The sequence below is a fragment of the Aythya marila genome (assembly GCF_965140915.1).
Source record: "Aythya marila genome assembly, chromosome: 9".
Classification (NCBI taxonomy): Eukaryota; Metazoa; Chordata; class Aves; order Anseriformes; family Anatidae; genus Aythya; species Aythya marila.
Genome location: NC_139050.1, coordinates 11,542,197 through 11,559,827, shown reverse-complemented (window position 1 = coordinate 11,559,827; position 17,631 = coordinate 11,542,197). Strand labels below are relative to the sequence as shown.

The following is a 17,631-nucleotide window of genomic DNA, read 5'->3' as shown; positions in this document are numbered from 1 at the left end:
CTCCATTCAGGCATTTGTGTCCACACATACCAGTGCCCTTCTAGTGCCTTGTCAAAACAGCTCAGGTGTCACTTTGTCCTGAGCTGGGCTCTCCCCCTGCCCTCAGATGATACCCAGTATGTCTCCATGCCTTGACAGAGCAGACAGGTGACAATTTTGCACAGCAGAAGGTATATATTCTTATGGTGTATACCTCAAAGGGTTGTGTATCCCCCTGTGCATCCAGAACTGCTTAAAGATCTTGTCATGGAGTGACTACTCATCAAGTGTCAGGTTTAAATCAGAGCTCTTGCCACCCTGAAGCTTCATAAGAAGGTCAGCAGCACTTTGCCCACAGTTCAGACTGAGGCCAGCTCAGCAACAGCATGATGCCAGTGAAAGACAGTCCTTTGCCACTGGGCTGTCAGGAGCTGGGAGCCCTGGAGAAACGGGGTGGCTCTTGGAGAGCCTGCTGGTCAGCGTCTCCTTTTAGAGAAAGTTTGGAAAGGCTCAGGCCAGGGCCATTCCTCAAGCTGATTGAAAAACCTGTGAAAACAGACACTTTAACTGGAAGTTGGTTATAGAGTGGTAGTTGTGTGGGTACTACTCATAATAACATACTCCTCTTCCTAGAGGCTGTAAGCACTGTGATCAAAAGAGAATCACTCTGCGTGTCTGCTCTCTCCCAGCCATGTCTCTGCTGGAGGTGGATGGCATCCTAAGAGTGGAGTGGTCTCCTCTAAAACATCCTGCTTGCTGCTGCCCTCCATGGCCATGTCCTCACCACATAACCCTACCTTAACCCTCCTGGCACGTGGTACAGCAGAAGCAAAGCAAGAAGAGGTGTTCAGGTACACAGCAACAGCTGTTTCATCCAGCACGTGTAGGCACAGCCAAGGAAACACTGGATGTTAACAACCCCAAGGCCCTATCCTGGGAAGTTCCCCTGTTCTGGACATGCTGTGAGGCCCCTGCACAAGCACCTAATCCAGTTACCTCGTGCAAGCTGGAGATGAAACCTGAAGAGAGACTGGAGAGCCCAAAGCGCTTCTCGATGGTGGTGAGGCTGCTCTTGAAGTTGGCACTGTAGAGGAGCTGGGAGAGCTGCAGAAGGCCATGGCACAACACAAATACCTGTGGGCAAAAAAAGAATATCCCAGTCAGTACCCATTGGCTGCCCAGCTGATGCGGTGAGCATGTCCCACCCGAGGGATTTCAGAGTCGCACTCACACGGACCCAAGCTAGCTGGCACAGCTGCACCTCCAGCGCACAACGAATCCAGATCCCTAACTCATTAGCTTTGACAAATGAGTAACCGGGTGTTCAGAAGAGATGGTGAGGAGCCCTCTTTTTCTTTCCTCTGCTCCATTGCTGCCAATATTCATGATTACTGGCACCACAGCAGCCCTTGGCAGAGGAAGGATGCGATGCCTGAGCTGTGTGATGGTGAGCCCAGGAGGAAGACCTGCCTGCGAAACGGAGCCGCACTGCTTTCACCTACCTGAGCCCCAGCCTCTCCCATCCACCCTCGGATCCACTCAGCTGCAAAGCAAATCTGCAGAGCCTGCTCCAAAGGGTGTTGGCAGGAAAATGTTGGTGCAAGACTCTGAAAACCCCGCAGGGAGAAGGTGAAATATGCACCACATCTTCTCACTGCTGGAAGCCCTCTGCAGTGTTCTAAAAACAGCACCTTTCCCTCGAGGTGGTCTCTCAGTCAGGCCAGAAACCAAGCCAGATGGACACAGAGCATCCCAAGAGCAGAAGAGGGAATACGAGGATTTATGGGGCAGGAGCACGGTGCAACGAGCCGGGGTGGCCGCAGAGAGGAAAGCGTTCTCGGCCGGGGATGCAAGAAGCAGCTCACAAGTGTCTTTTGATCTATATATAGTTGGAACAGTTTTCTTTTATTTTTCTTGGAATGGAATGTGTCTGCATGGTGCCAAAAGTATTTTAAAATCATTTTTGAAAAAAAGGAAAAAGGTCTTTTTAGTTAAATTCACAGGAAATCAAATATTTGCTGAACACCGGAAGTGTGTCCCACAAAGATAATGTCGGGAAGCTCAAGATGATGGATGGGGGGATCAAAGGTACTGCAGTGCTGACAAATTCCTTATGTCCTTGGCTAGGGGAACGGCATTACTCCTTATTACTATTTATTTGAAATGGCAGTAGCGGCCAGGAGCCTGGATTCATCACATGAAGTCCGGCACAGAAACAAAAAATAAAAATGAAATTGTCCGCTTTTCTGTGTCCTTACGGCAAGGATGTGGCTTCTTGGGAAGCTTCTGCAAGGTGGGATGGCACCAGGCAGAAGACAGAGCTGGGCATCCAAAAGCATAAGAATCAGGAGTGAACCTTAGGGCAGAGATGAAGGGGAAGGAGAAAACATTGTAAATAACCTGGAGACCACACAAAAGTAGATATGATGAATGCAAAAAGAGGGACAAGGGGTCATAGGAACGAGGCCAAGCTCTCCATCAACATCTTGGCAGGATGTCAGTAGACTCAAGGATGCACCACATGTATGGCTGGCACTGCAGCAGCTGAGCAGGGGAGGACAAGGTCCCCATCTGGGACTCTGCCATGACAAAAAGTCGCAGAGTGGCAACATGGGGCACGACGTGGGAAATGCTGCCAGGCAGGTGACAAAATGGAAGTGAAACAGCTGAGAGCAAGCAAGCTCTTGAAGCTAAGCAAACACTAAATCTGCCAGCTACCAACCCTGCACCCAAAAACACCTCTGAGCACATGGTCCTGCTGGTGACAGCTGAATCTGTCACCTTCCCTTTCCCAAATCCTGGGCTCACGCATAATCGATGAACGCAGCTCGGCTGGCCTGGAGCAGAGAGGTGACTCCTCCAAGGAAGAGAAGCCGAGAGGGGATCGTGTTGCCAGAGAACATTAATTTTTGTTCCTGCGGCTCTGGCCAGACCTTACTGAAGTCATTCGGATGAGGAAGCATTAGGGAAACAGAGGAGGACCGGGACCGCCTAAGACGCAGAGCAGCTGGAGGCAGTGATCTCCCAGCGCAAGGCGTTAGCTGCAGAAGCAGAGCTGTTTACCAGCGGGGCGGAAAGAGGGTGGATCACCATGGCTGAATTTAGTGCAGCAAATGTCAGCCTGATCTCAGGGCAGATGGAAGGAAGAGAAGCGTCGGGGAGATAGATGTGCTTGGGCTGGCAGATGGATCTCAAGAAATGCTGGGCTTGGCGGAGAAGACAAAGGTGGAGGACCGTGGGGAAGCCACGCTGACAGAGCTTCACGAGGGGATGTGGGGCAGGAGATGGGGCAGGCTGTAGTCAGAGAGGGCAGGCAGGAAGAGGCAGAGGGATGGGGAGAGCCAAGAGGACAGGAGGGGAAGGGTAGATGAGGGTTTTTGTTGATGTTTGTGAAGAAGCTGGGGTTGGACTGCCACCCAAAACAGCCAGAGCAAAGGAAAATAGCCATAGCTCCAGGACTCATGCAGCTGGAGCTTGCCTCTTCCAGAGGCACTTTGGCTGTCCGGTGGTGAGAGACTAAGACCTTCCCTGTGCTCAGCAGGCTCAGTGCCAACTAAAATGTAGACCGCCCAAACCTTGAAGACTCTGAGCACAAATAGCTGTGATAGGGGAGCTTCCTTGGCTGGTGGTAGCGCTCTCCAAAAGGAGCCCATGCACCTCCTGGCCTTGGTACTAGCCAAGATGCTCTGGCAGGGAACAGCAAACCTCTGGTGCTGGTGGAGATGCAGAGAACTGCTCTGAATCCGTCCCCATCCATCTCCCCGCATGTTGCTGCTCACCCTGAAAGCAGCACAATCACAGCTGCTTCCCCCAGCAGCGACCTGGTCCCACCCTGGCCCCATGCACCCACCGAGCACCCCAGCAGGGGAGGGAGCTGCTGTCATCCGTCTTTCATAACACTTCACAAGGAAGGATGTTTAAAGAGCCAAGCAAAGTCCTTTGAAGGGAGGTGAAGGCGTGGTGGGAGGTGAAGGAGCTGGGGACACTCCTAGGAAGACAGCAGTGACCCCGGAGCAGATGCTCCCATCAGAGCCTGGTGGGGTTCTGGAGCCACGGGCAGGTCCCATTGCAGGCAGCCGGGGCGCAGGGCGGCGTGCATCCACCCACACCAGGACACGTGCACAGAGCCCCCTCTTCATCATCCTGACGTTTCCTTCAGAGCGCCGAGCGGTCCTGACTCCAGGCTGTTTATACAAAGCACTTGACTCCTTTCCAAGACACACTTTATTTAAAAGGGAAGAAAATGCCTCAGGGTGGAGGTCTGCCTTGCGGACACCCTGCTCCCTGCACCGGGACCAGCACCACCCAGGGCAAGGCTTTTCCATGAGGCAGACAAACCCACGCCATCACAAGGAGCAGAGGGGATGATCCCACCACAGTCTGGACCAAGGTTCAAAGCGGGGACATGCCAGCTCTGTGGGCGATCCCAAATCAGGGCTCTGGGAGGAGAGACTGGTTCAACCAGCCTCATGCTGAACCCTTTCCGATATCCAAAAAGCAGACAATAAGGAATTGGTCAGAGACAGGGGGTGAGGTGAGCCTGCCCTTTAGATGAGCTTCTGGGGACAGGAGGAGGCTGGGGCTGCTGGGGCTGGATGCGTGCCCCAGGAGCAGCCAGTTTTGGGGCACTGCTGGTAGGCAGCCTGCACTTGCACTGCCCTGCACCATGCACCGGGTCTGCTAAGCCATGTTCTCTTATCTTGTGGCACTCTCTTTCCATTATTGTTTATGTAAGATAACACACTGTTAACACTGTCACTGGCCTTAATGAACCGCTAACTTAGGTAAGTTGAGACTGGACTTCAAAAAAGCCTGTTATGAAAGACGGCTGTTTTGCAAGAGTTTTTTGGGGGGACATCACCAAGGCAGCCAGCAAAATGCTTGGCAAGAGGCTAAGCAAGAGAGAGAACAAAATGTGCTTGATAAGCCCAGCATGCATGTGCTGGACGCAGGTCAGAGTGAAGGCAAGGTCAGGAAATTCTGGCTCCTGGATATTTCAGAGGAGTGAAGTGCTTCTACGGCACCTCCAGGAAGGAGCCCAGCACTGCTCTGCAGGGACAAGGGTTCAGGAAGACGGTGGACTTGATGAACTTTTGACTTTATGGTTGGACTTGATAACCTTCAGGGTCTTTTCCAACCTAAATAATTCCGTGATTCTAAGATGCTGCTACGTGCAGCATGGGCACTGCCCTTTCCTCTCCACTGCCTGGAGGACTGATTCAAGAGTTAATTCCTAGCTCTGCTTCCACAGCTTCGTGCTTTGGCAGTGGCACCCATGCCTAAAGTCATCCCTCATCTCGTTCTTCAGTCTCTTCACCTGCCTGGAGACAGGGAAGGTGGACGTCCTATGGGACAGGTCACCCTGCGATGAGCATTGGGAACACATGCCATGGTGGGGTCTGCACCCACAAAATGCTTGGGGAAAACCCAGCTGGAGAGAGGAAAAAGAGCCGGCTGTGTCCAATGGAACTCACGAATGGGTCCCACACTCTCCTCTTCAGCCATGCCCATGTCTGCAAGACAGGGATGTAACCACAACCCAGAAAAGAGCAGGAGAAGCAAACATGGGAACAAGCTGGAGAAATGCTGAAGAAGCAAAGGGTAAAATGGGAATGAAAGGAAGAGCTTTTCCTCCCAGAAGATGGGATAATTTGGGGAGAAACAAGACCATAGTGAGAGCAATGAATTTCAAAACAAAGCCAACTGAGCTGTTTTTTACTGCTTTTAAAATACCTAAGACTGAAGACCCACACTCACGGCCTCCCCACAGAGCCCTGGGGGCAACAGAAGCAGCCCCAGAGGTTCCAGCCTGTGCCACCTCCTCTTCCTGATTCTGCTCTCATGCACTCACACCACTGCTCATGTAAGTACCGAACAGCCACTAATGACATAGATGGAAAGAGCCAGAGCTTAATTTATTAGACGGCCACAACAGCTGCCTGGGGAGCTGTAAAAAGCAGCGGAGATCCTTGCAGAGGCCATCAAACTGCTCTCAGCTGATTGATGACACCGAGGTATGACGTGGCCAAGAGCAGTTGTTGCAGGGAGATGCACAATGAATCTGGCTAGAGTAAATATTTAGAAAGGACGAGGAGTAAGGACGCTCTGTTAGCTCTTTCTGCCTACGTAGTACTATCGGGCTTGTATGTGGGGCTCCTGAGGGCTGAATCAAAATCTTTTGACTTCATTGGAAAGTGTCCTACACTACTGGAGACCAACAGGCTGACTTTGGGGAATATCAGGCCATGAATTTGCCCTCATTGTATTGAAATTCACCCTCTTCTCCCAGCTGAAGTGTTGGAGGAGCTCTAAAAGTCACAACCCAAAGCAGGAGAACCCAACCTGCCCACCTCTTGGGAAGTGCCTTCAGGCTTCCTCTACTTTACTCTCACAAACTTACAGGAGGAAAAAAAAAAAAGGGAGAGGTGGGTGCATGCATGTGAGGCTTTAGGAAGTAATAAGAACATCCCCAAAATGATCAATACTCTGCTGTTTCTTTTAGAGCTTGTCTATGATCAACACTCGCAGCACTAAATGATTCTCCTGCAGTCGTGTGGCTGCAATCACTCATTCAAAAAGAAACACAGCTGGAAATGAAAACACATGGACACGCGCGGGGAAATACATCCCTCCTCGACATCTCTTTCTATATGCAGCTGTCTACATCTCTACCAGAAAGCACCAATGACAGATGGAAAAATAATTAAAAAAAAAAAAAAAAGAAACATAAATTACAAAAGCAACATTTCTACCAAGGGAAACAACTACCCTGCCACAGAACGCATCTTAGCACAACACCTCACAACCAGGAGCATGGTCCCATGGCAGAAGCTGGCTCCTAAAATTTTATTTCTCTTGCAAAATATAAACAAATAAAACCGGGATTGTCTAAAGCAGGCTGCTGCCCACTTTATTAGTTGCAATAATGACTGCCTACTGCCAAGTAACCCGAGGTTTACAACCACAAGCTGTCAAGTGCAAAGCCAATGTTTGCTCTCGTTTCAGCGAACACGTGTGGGATCTGCAGGTCCCGATGCCCTTGCAGGTTCCCCGCAAGCCCGGCTTTGCTCAACTGCTGTAGGGGGAGCGCTGCAGGCGAGGAGCACAGCCCTGCCTCCCGGTGCAGGTGCCCGCTGCAGGAGGGAAGGGGCTTTTTGGCTGGGGGTGTTGCTGAGAGCAGACCTGCAGATGTGAGGTGCGCGGGCTGCCTCTGCTCCTTCCTGAGCTCCTGCTGAGAAAACCCTTCTGCTTGCACAACGCGGGGCAGGTCTGTAAGCAGATCTCTTCCCACAGCCACACCGCAGGAGCAGGTCGGCCGTGTGGTTGGGCCTTTGCTTTCACTTCTCTTTGTGCTGCGTCAAGTCCGATCGCGATCTCCCTGAAGATAGCTTCAGATTCGCTCCGTCTTCCCCGGCCCACAAACGTATGCAAACACTCCTCTCACACACCCTCAGCCCCGGCCATGCCTCACGCTCCCTATCAGTGACACTCCTCTCCTATTTTACTTGTGATAATCTTATCTTTGCTGACCACTCCTTGATTGTGTTTGGGCACAGAACCACCTCGCCCCTCATAAAATTAGCTTGTTGCATGTCCCTAGACCTTGATCCCATTAACCTTTCCAACCTGATTTACCCTCTGGCTCTTCCTCTTCTTTTTCCTCATTCTGCTGCTGATGTTCTTCCAGGCAGTCCTTCCGTTTTATGATCTGATCCCAACAAAAACAGATATAAATATAGTCTTGCATCCATCAAAGCCCAGCCTTTTCTTTCTGGTGCCAGCACCATCAGCCACAAATGTTGAGGACCCCAGCCACACCAGGTACTTCTCCCTCTGCCACCACACTCGTCCTTCATTCTGCTTGCTTCTTTGCCACAAAGATTTGCCCAAGTCCCTCCTTGCACAGCAAGAACCCAGTACTGAAATACCCTCTGATCTTCCTGGTTCATCATAGCCCAAACCCACAATGGCCACCTCCTCTCAATGCTTCCCTCTCCAAACCTAAAGCCATACTGTGGGCCAAATGCCAACAGCTTGATGCATCTTCCCTTCTTCCTCACATTTCAACAGCTACATACAGCAATTCCTAATCTCTTCCAACAGGATGAGAGCACGACCGTTATTTCTGCAGGCTTCTGAAATACACTCCTCTCAGCAAATTCCTTCAGTTCCTTTGAAGAAAAAGGCAAAACTTGCCCTGAGCTGCTGGGACCTCAGGCCCCAAGGCTTCCAGTTCTGCAGAAGACACCCTGCCTCTCCAGAGAGGGCAGAGCACCTCGCTGCGGGCCATTGCACCCCTCCGGCCACATCACCTTCACCCTGGGGTCCTTGGAAGCCTTGGCATCTCTGGGACCCCACAGTCTCCTCCTGGTCCCTCTCCTCCAGCCCCCGACACTGCCCACCTCCCTCCCCTTATCCATCATGTTGATGCTGAGACTGCTCGAGCAGAGGCATGTTCAACGAGCTGTGTTTTTGTGGAGTGCCTTAAAGCAAAGTCCCACAGCCCTTTTCCCAAACAACCTGCCCCTCTGACCCTGCTGCTCCTTCTTCATCGCCACATGCACCCAGCCCCTCAGGGCACACGCTGTTGAGGCAGCTCACTGCCTTGGGCTCCTTTATGGCACCCAATTGAAATCTGTTCCAAGGGCTTTTAAATCCCCCTCGCAGCCTTCTTCCAGCTGACATGAGGGGTAATAACCCCCTGTTATCCTCCTGGCTCCCTTCCCACATTGGGCAGTCTGTGGGGTCGATGCCTCCTGCCTGCCTTCTCTGACCGAAACCACTGCAGCCCAGCTAAGTGCCAGGGCGTTTATAAAGCTCTCCTTGTCACATCCCTGGGGATCTAATACAAGCAATTAGCTATCAATTAAAGTAGTGCAAAACCACAAAAGAGACAGTAAAGGGAAAGAAGCCAGGATGTTTGACAGGGGAACGAGGTGCTGCAAATAGGGAACCCCACGGCAATAAACCTGCCAGTGGCTGTCCAGAAGGACAAGGTGGGCATGGATGTGACAACGGGACAGCAGCTGGGGCTCCGGCCTGGGGTCATCCATGGCCATGCTTGGGTATCAGAAGGATTAACCACCCATGTCTCCTCCACCTTTCCAGCCTGTTTCATTCCTCTAGGCCACGAGCCCCAGGGTGTTACATTGCCACCAGCTGCCACCAAAGGTTGGCCTCATCCTGCATTTGCCACTGCAACCCCTCGGGTCCCAGCACCTTCAGCACAACCCTGGAAGCTCTGTGGGGCTTCAAAGTAAGCGGCTGCCCTCGCTCATCACCCCCCCTCTGCCACCATCAGGGGGTCACTGAGATGTCCGGGCTTCCTGGGGTGACAGGGGCTCAGCAGCAGCCTCCCAGCCCCTCTTTGGGACTTTTGCTTCCTCTCTTCAAGGTGACAAGTGGACAGCTTCTGGAGGGCTTCAAGCTCCCCTCAGTGGGTGCTCAAAGCAAAGAGGAGATGAGCAGCATTAATCCAGCCAGGGGATATGGAGCAGATGGGACCATCCTGCTCCTGACCTCCAAAAGCCTGCAGTAACCGAGCCAGCAACAACAAGGAGCCCAGAGCAACGGGAACACGGAGCAGCAAGATGTTTCACAGAAAATCAGCAAGTACATAAAAAATCATTTTTTATTTCCAGCCTCAGCCCCGCAGAAGGCACTTTGAAAACAACGTGGCACGTAAGCCCCTAGAACAAATGCGAGCTGCAGGACTAGGACTTGGAGCCCACTACAACAGGAGGATTGGGGAGTGTTGGAAACACCACCCTGGCCAGGAGCTGCCCTCACCTACAGGAGGGTGCTGGGGCTGGTTGATGCCACCCAGCAGCTGGCTCTGATGGGAGGGTGCCAGCAGCTCACGCACAGCCAGGACGCCAACTTTTACAACGTGTTATCCGCAGCACCAAGGGCTCCTCATGCAAACGAGCCCCTTGCTGTATGCCTTGCCCTCCGAGGACCCACCCAGAGCAGAACAGTTTCCCAAACCTGGAAATTCAGTCACGACACTTTTATTTTCTGCCACTTTTCAGGGGGCTGAGAGTGCTGACAGCTGCAGTCAGGCTGCTGCCTGCCTTGCTACCTCAAAGCAGGGTTTGTGTTTTTAACATGTATATATATTTTTAAAGCAAACCTTGCAACATGGGAAGAGTGAACAGGTCAGGAAAGGGTGGGAGGCGGCATTGCCTGTCCCTTTATATACATTTGCTCCTAAAAGCAAGAACCTGTCACATGGGTGGCTGTCCCAGCTCCACCCCAGACAGTACACATCACCCATCCAACGTCGGCGAGGGTACTTTGATAGAGCCTCAACCATCCTTTAATATCCTGCATGGTGCCAGCGTGGGGCTGTATTAAGATGAGGTTTATTCCTCTCTATTTAGAAAAAAAAATAATAATAATAATAAAATATATATATATATATATATATATATATATATAACAACGCACCTCCTGCTTGCGGGGTCACCCTGCCTGTGACACCCCGGTGCCACCCACCACTGAGGGGTCCTGCACGCAGCCCCTGACCAAGCATCCTTGGAGAAACAAATTTACATTTGGTGGTGGCAGGTTGTGTTTGCTTGCTTGTTTTTTAATCCTCGTAATTTTACAGCCTTAAACAAAGCACTGCATTTAGCAACGCTTTTACAGCTTCACCCACCTGAACCACAGGCATTACCAGTACAGCCTGAAGGAGGCTGGGGCCACCTTTTTTCACCAGTCCCCTCTGCACCCCCCATACATGCAGCTCTCCATTATCCTGTTTATTACCTGGGGTGATCTCGAGCTCTTCCTCCTACAGCTCACAACCAGAACGGGCCATCAAGTCACCCGCTGAGACAGCAGCAGGGACCTTCGGGGATGTGGGACTGGATGGACTGGCTGCCAACGCACTCCTGGCGTGATCGCCCGCGAACCCAAAGCATCGTCACTTGGCGACAAATAAAAAACAAACCCATCCTGGGCCGTGACGCCTTGCACCCCGGCTTCCCAAAGCTGCACTTAGCTGGGAAGTGCGGACAAAGTCTTCCTCACAGCACTGCTGGCATGCTGCAAACCTACACCCGTGTTTGATAACACCAGTGGGAAGCACACGCAGGCAAGGGATCCCCCTCTGCCACAGCTGTTCTCCTGCTGTGCACCCCAAAATTGCGCCTGGCTGCCTCAAACACTGCAAGGCAAAGCAGGGAAGTCCCCCTCCCTGCTGGGGATGTGCCAGCCGGCCCTGCCGTTCACAAAACCACTCTTCTCCCCGCTAAAGCTTTTCAAGCGAATCGGCGTTATTATAGGGCAGTGTTTTCCTTTCGCACCAGGATGTGGTTAATCATTCCCTAAGTGGCGGCACACCGTGTCCTGGATGCGACAGGCGAGCCCCACAGCCCACAGCACGCCAAGCCCCTGGTCCTCCGCGGCGTTATTCGGGACCAAGGACGTGAGATTCATTATCTGCACCTTTGCAATCAGCCTTCGCTTTACCAGCAGCTTGCACCAGGGCTGCTCTCGGGGCCAGCCTCCTCCTCCCGCATCGCCGCTGGAGCACCGCTCCTTACCTTGATGTTGCAGAAGATACCGCGGGAGCAGGTGCTGGAGCTTTTGGGGACGTCGACCGGGGACTTGCTGGCTTCGGGGTGGACTCCCATGGTGTGCTGGCCTCCCTGGGCTCCCCGAGGAGCTGGGCTCTGTGTGCAGGCTCCCAAGACGGAGAGCGCTCGCCAGCGCCGTCCCGCTGTGTCCCGTCCCGCTCCGAAAACCCTGCGAGCCCGCGAGTGAGCCAGGCAGCGTGAGCGCAAAGTTTTTATAAGTCTGCTCTCGGGAGTGATGATGAAACCCTTTCTCCTCCCTCTTTTCCTTTGGGTGTAGAGGGAACTTTAAAGCTGCAGGAAGACAACGTGAGCGTGCAGCAAGCCGCTGGGTGCCCACCGGATCTGGGCTTTTTGGGGATGAGGACTGTGGTGAGAAATCCCTCCCTTTGGCAAGGAGTCACAGAGGAAAAAACAAACAACACACACACACAAAAAAAAGCCCCAAAACTCCTCCTGCTTCTCTCTCATGGAAAAAACTGCATTTGTGTGGTTCCTGGGTGCTGTTTTAAGTAATACCTCTCTGGGGCTTTGTTTATGCAAAGCACTGATTTATTATCATGAGGGAGAAAAAGTGTCAGAGGGAGAAGGGCTGGGGGAAGCCAGCTTCTAGCACTCTGTCAAAATTATCTTCTTTCCTCATATGAAGCGGGGAGGTGGGAGAGAGAGCTGGAGGACCCCCTGGGAAATGGGGTGGCCTGAGCCTGGAGAACCCAAACCTCACCTCCCTGAATAGTTTCACTGCTGTGGGAGTACTGGTGGGTCCCAGGGAGGGGGTGCCCACTGAGCACAGGGTCCCACTGGCACCCCAAGGTCCTGCTCGGGGGGTGGCTAGAGTAGAGCAGTGCCAGGGTGGGGGGCAGCACTTCCTCTACAATGTGGATTCCCCAAAACCCATGGGATCCTTGGCAAAGGAGGGCGGAGATGCCGAGGAGCTGGGTGAAGGGGCCCTGCTGGCACTCGGCGCCACCAACGGGTGGCTGCTCACCACGAGAGGGTGCCTTGCACCCATGGGAGAGGGACCCGCGTGCTCCCCTCTGCTCTTGGGGCACAGCACCAGTCCCACCAGCCCTGGGGCTTCAGAGTGGTGCAAAAACCCACATGGCCAAGGGAAAATGAGCTGCTTTTGGGTGTCTGCTTCCTGATGGCCAGAGAGCACCATGTACAGGGACAGGCGGACAGTCCCTGCCTGCAGCTGGCAAAACAAGCATCCTTTTTTCCAATCTTTTTTTTTCTCCACTTTTGCTATTCCGATCCCCAGATTTGCTGGGTTTAGGGTCAAGATGCAATGCCAAGCCCTGCTACCCACCTCTCAGCCCTAAGAGTTGTGATGGCACTGAAATGTTGACCTTGCTGATAAGAAAGCTCAGCTCAAGAATGCAGCCAGCTCCTCCGCTCACCCCCCTTGAGCCCTATATGCTGCTGATCCCATTTTTCAGGGAACTCCGAACCTGCTGGCGAGCAGCTCCGTCGTTTCCGTTTATTCTGCAGAACTGTGACGCTTGCTTTGTTATAACAACCACCTCCAGCAGCAGCTGCTGTCACTTTTTCCTGTAAAATCGCCTCTGTACAGCGAAGCAGTATGTGGGGCTAGCATCCCCATGTCATGATCCCCACCAGAGGCAGCAAAACGTCCACTCCACGCACTGCCTTGGTCCATTCCCACAGAAATAAGCTTCCAGTGAGCTTTTTCCCAAGCAATGAGCATTGCCCAAGACTTGGCAGCTTATCTAGATATAGTGAATAAGACGAGCAAAGCTGGCAAATCTAAATTGAAAAGGCCAATTGTGGAGGTTTCAGCTATTAGAGGCATGCATGTCTTGAGGACTTTGTCTTGCAGCAGAAGCCCCGAGCCAGCTCTGCTCTAAAAAGGTGCTGGAATGGGGTTCCCAGCCCAAAGGGATTATTTCTGCGCTTAAAAACACAACTGAAGTGTGAATTCACATGATTGACTTTTGCACTTCATTTACACAAGGTGTTTACCCATTAAACATATATTTATAGCTTACATGGAAGCATGCAGCATCTTCCCCAGCGTCCCCAAAACTGCATGGGATGCTGGATCAGCCCACGCCAAGCCCTTCCAGCTGGTACCATCACAGAGCATCATCACATCTCCAGCCTTCATCCTGCTGCAAGAGAAATCCCAGCCCACAGACACTAATTTAGCTCCTGTAGGCTCAGCTCTCTTCCTTCAACATGGCTTGTAAATGATGGACCTCTAACAACAGATGGTGCAACAGAGGTGAGAAAAGGAGACGGACACAAGAAAATAGGGCTCTTGCCTCTTTTTGAGGCTTCTCTGCTGCATTTTAGTTCTTCCAGTGCTACCGCCTTGGCAAGAAGTGGTACGGACTGCAGATGAGTGCACAGAAGGAAAGTGATTTATGGTGTTGAGAAGGGGAGGGGAGCTTGGTTTCAAATTCGTGGTGCTTTGTTAGGCGTTACCGCCGACGCTCAGTGCCTAGCAGGAGAAATTGCACATTGATGGGGTTTGGTTCGTTTTACATGGCTCCTGGGGCCGCCTTTCCTCCTTGGCCTTTGAAACAAGTTCCCATTGCCAGAGGAGCGCGTGGGCCCGGCCAAGACATCGGCTGCCGCCGGCCGGCGCGGGGCTGCTTTTCATCGCCGCAGTGATGGATGGCAGCAGCAAACCACGAGGTAGGTCCCTTGCCCAGCTGGGAAGGCCATCACGGATCTGGGGAGACACCAGCAGCAGGGTGTTAATGGCAACCCCAGCTCAGAGGCCTTGGGTCCACTTGGCGGTGTGAGGTCTTCTCGTGCCGCAGCCACGTGGCTCCTCTTACCTCTTTCTGCAGGATGTCCCCGACCTGCAGGGCCCAAGCTCTCCAGCTCCTTCGTCCTTCAGGAGATGAAGATCCCCTCTCCCTCATCCATAAGCTGTCAACTGATACACACCCCTCAAGCACATTTCTCGTGGGCAGGCCAAATTTACTGCGTCTTAGGAGCTGAGGTAGGTCCCTCTTCACTCCTGAGGGATGCTCACCTCGCTTGCAGAACATTAGAGCCCTCAAGAGCTGTGTTACTTCTGCTGGAAATGAGACTTGGTCAAACTCTTTCACCATGACCACAGCTTTTCTCTTTCCTTGCATCAAACACCTTATTTCTTTCCACCAGGCCTGGGCTGTTGCTTTCGTGGGGTGAGGCCCACACTGCCTTTCTGTCTTTCTGCTTTTCTGTCTTTCTGCTTTTCTATCCAGCAGGAACCGAAATCTGAAGTCCACATATCAGTGTTCCTCCATGGTTTTCCCAACCTATTCTTCTCAATGATCCTTTGCCCACTGGGCTTTAAAAGACAACATTGCCTTCACACACAGGCACGTACACAACTCAGCAGGAAAGATCGCCCTGACCTCTAGAAAAAGCTTTTGCTAAAAGAGAAGATTCTGTTCTTTATTCTCTCTGAAGGAGCAGTCTCCATCCCAGCTTGGAAGATGGTCTCTTGCAGGTGCAGTGGGATGGTCCCTGCTAGAGGAAGCTCGACCAGCAGATCTTTCTTAAAGGCAGGCATTTAGTTCCCAGCAACCTCCCCTACGAGGACTCAGCGACTCAATTGTTCCCCCAGATCCAAAGATGTGGATCCAGAAGACTCAGCAGCTTCCCAAACCCCTTGATGGGTTTCATGTGATCCAACAGCAAGAGCAAAGCCTGTAGACTTGCCTCTACACAGCCCCCAGCCTGGGACACTGCTTTAAACCACAAGTTGAAGAAGGGGCCAGACATCAGCACCTGGCTGAGGGGTATGGCCCAGCCACCGTCTGAGCCCCGCACACTCCCAGCAGACAAGATGTGGCCACAAAACCCTCCTTGCTCCTCACCTGAAGCTACAGCCCGTGCCCTGGCTCGTCGCAGTCACAGCATCTTGCTGCAGACCTCAGCAGCAGGAGGAGACACAGAGATGGACAGGCGCTGCGGGAGACACATCACGTTGGGAAGCCCTCGGGAGGCTCTGCGAGAGAGAGGAAGGAACAAAAGCAGGATTAGGGCTCTTCTTAAGGCTCACAAAACAAGCAGTCCTCGAGGTTATCACCCAAGACGTGCTGGGTCTCCTGCTTTGTGGGTGGTGCAGTTGCAAAAGCAGGCTTAGGAACGGAGCAAAAGGCAGTCCCTGTATTTATTCACGAACATTGCACAGCTCAAAACCAAACTTCCTGGAGCTGCATGACCCCCAGTTTTCTTGCTACACCCGAGTACCAGGGCAATGCAAGCCGCTGCAAAAACAAACGTAAAGCCCCCAGGCTCCCAGAAGGTTTTAGACTTGCAAGTACAAGCATTGCTCTGGGAACACGGATTAAGAACCACCGCTCCCAGACCCAGTGCCTAGGGCTGCAGGCCAGCATGCCCTGTGCAGCCCCTGCAGACCCAGGGCTGATGGTATGGGGTGGGGAGGACAGTCCTCCTCTGATGGGGATGGGTGGGAGAGCAGAAATCGCCCCCTGCCCTGCAGCCGGTGCACACGAGTTGTTTCACTGGAAATTACAGACCGTGACAGGCTGGGTTTAATTTGCCAGCAATTTATGCTTGATCTGGAGCAGAAATACTGGTCGGAGGGAGGTGGATGGCCATACCTGAAGAACAGGCTCGGCTGACGTGAGCACCCCGACGGCGCCCACTCTGCGGACACCGCCCGGGGACTGGGAGCGAGGCCAAGGCTGGGTGAAGGAGGAGGTGGCAGAAGCTGAGGTGCCAGCACCAAGGCATCCCTCCCTTCCAAGGGCTGGCTGCCCCAGTCTGCTGTCCCGAAGCAGAGGACATTCATCCGTGCTGGTGACTGCCTGATGTGCACCAAGCAGCTCCGCTCTGCTCTCCATCCCCTACACAAACCTGGTCAGTCGGGCAGGACACCTGCAGGGCAGTGGCAGAAGTCAGGTGCCTTATGCTGCAGGTCTTCAGCAGCCCCTTTTTTTTTTTTCTCTGCCTCCTCTGTTTTGAGGAGCCTGGTTTGCAATTGGGCCCCTTGGGTTTCCCCACCAGCTGAGTCCCTGCTGGAATATACCAGAGGCTCGTTGGTCAGACTGGAGAAGACCTGCTGCATGGGTTATTTTGGTGGGTCCAGCTGGGCCAGCAACCTCTTCCACCTCTTCTTTCCCTGTAGCAGCTTTCTGGGGTGCCATTCTGCAGGCTTCAGGGCTTTTTGCTCAGCATTTTCCAGAGAAGCAGCGCTGATGGTTGGCAAAAGGAGGTGAGAGATGGGAATTAAGATACTTCACCCTCCAGCTTCTGCCATTTGCATGGCCATGTCCGAACAAACTCACCATGAATGCTGCCTTGCCATATATAAGAGTAAAAGCAAGGATGGAAGGTGATGTGCATCACTCAGAGCAATGTGGGTGCTGCAAATCGCAGGGGCCAGCACCCAGCAGGGCTGTGCCATGGAGGTCCCCATGTCCTTCGCACCCTCTGGGCACCACTGCAAAGCCCTCCTGGCACTCTCTGAGTACAGTTCTCAAAATAACCAGGTGTTTGTAGTCGGGCCAGGGCCCTGGCCTTCGCTGCAGGATGCGTTCAGCAAGCCCAGAACAAAGAGACAGTCCCTGCCTCAAAGGATTTACAATCTGAAGCATCAGTATCCTGTAGTAAAAGCAATTATACGAGGCAGACAAGGATCTGTGCCATTCAAAGCAGGATTGCATTTCCTTGAAATTGCTTCAAGTGAATACGATGAGACTGTCTGATTTACCTCTGCCCGCTGCCAATAAACTTCACAGTCACTAAAAACGTCAGGAACTGTGCCCCTAAGCAAGACTTCTGCAGCCAAGAAAGGTAGAGCCCAATATTTTTGTAAAATTCCTAAAACCTGCTTCTTCCATGGACCCACAGACCCAGCAGAGGCAGACAGATGCAGGTTAGCTTTGGAGACTCTCCTGGGCCTTGAGGTTGGTTGGGCAGGGCAATCCTGCTATTTCACACTGAAAAGACACTGTTCAGCAGCAACACTGCCAGCTAACACCCGCTGGTGCTCACAGGGACGTGGTTAAACCTGGGAGCATGTCTACGGGGATGCCATCCTGATGGGCAAGGGGAAGCAGTGTGACTGAGCCAGACCTGGAGG

General features: G+C 52.7%; 1 protein-coding gene across 1 annotated transcript in view; it reads right to left on the bottom strand.

Moving 5' to 3' along the window:
• SLCO2A1 (solute carrier organic anion transporter family member 2A1) overlaps positions 1–11,869 on the bottom strand; it is a 28,585-nt gene extending 16,716 nt beyond the window's left edge. The window contains exons 1-2 of the mRNA XM_082767438.1: positions 11,529–11,869; positions 976–1,113 (exon numbers count right to left, since the gene is read on the bottom strand). Coding sequence (XP_082623564.1) covers positions 976–1,113; positions 11,529–11,618 — 228 coding nt within the window. The 5' untranslated portion in view covers positions 11,619–11,869. The remainder of the gene's footprint in view (positions 1–975; positions 1,114–11,528) is intronic.
• Between the last annotated feature and the right edge of the window lie 5,762 nt (positions 11,870–17,631).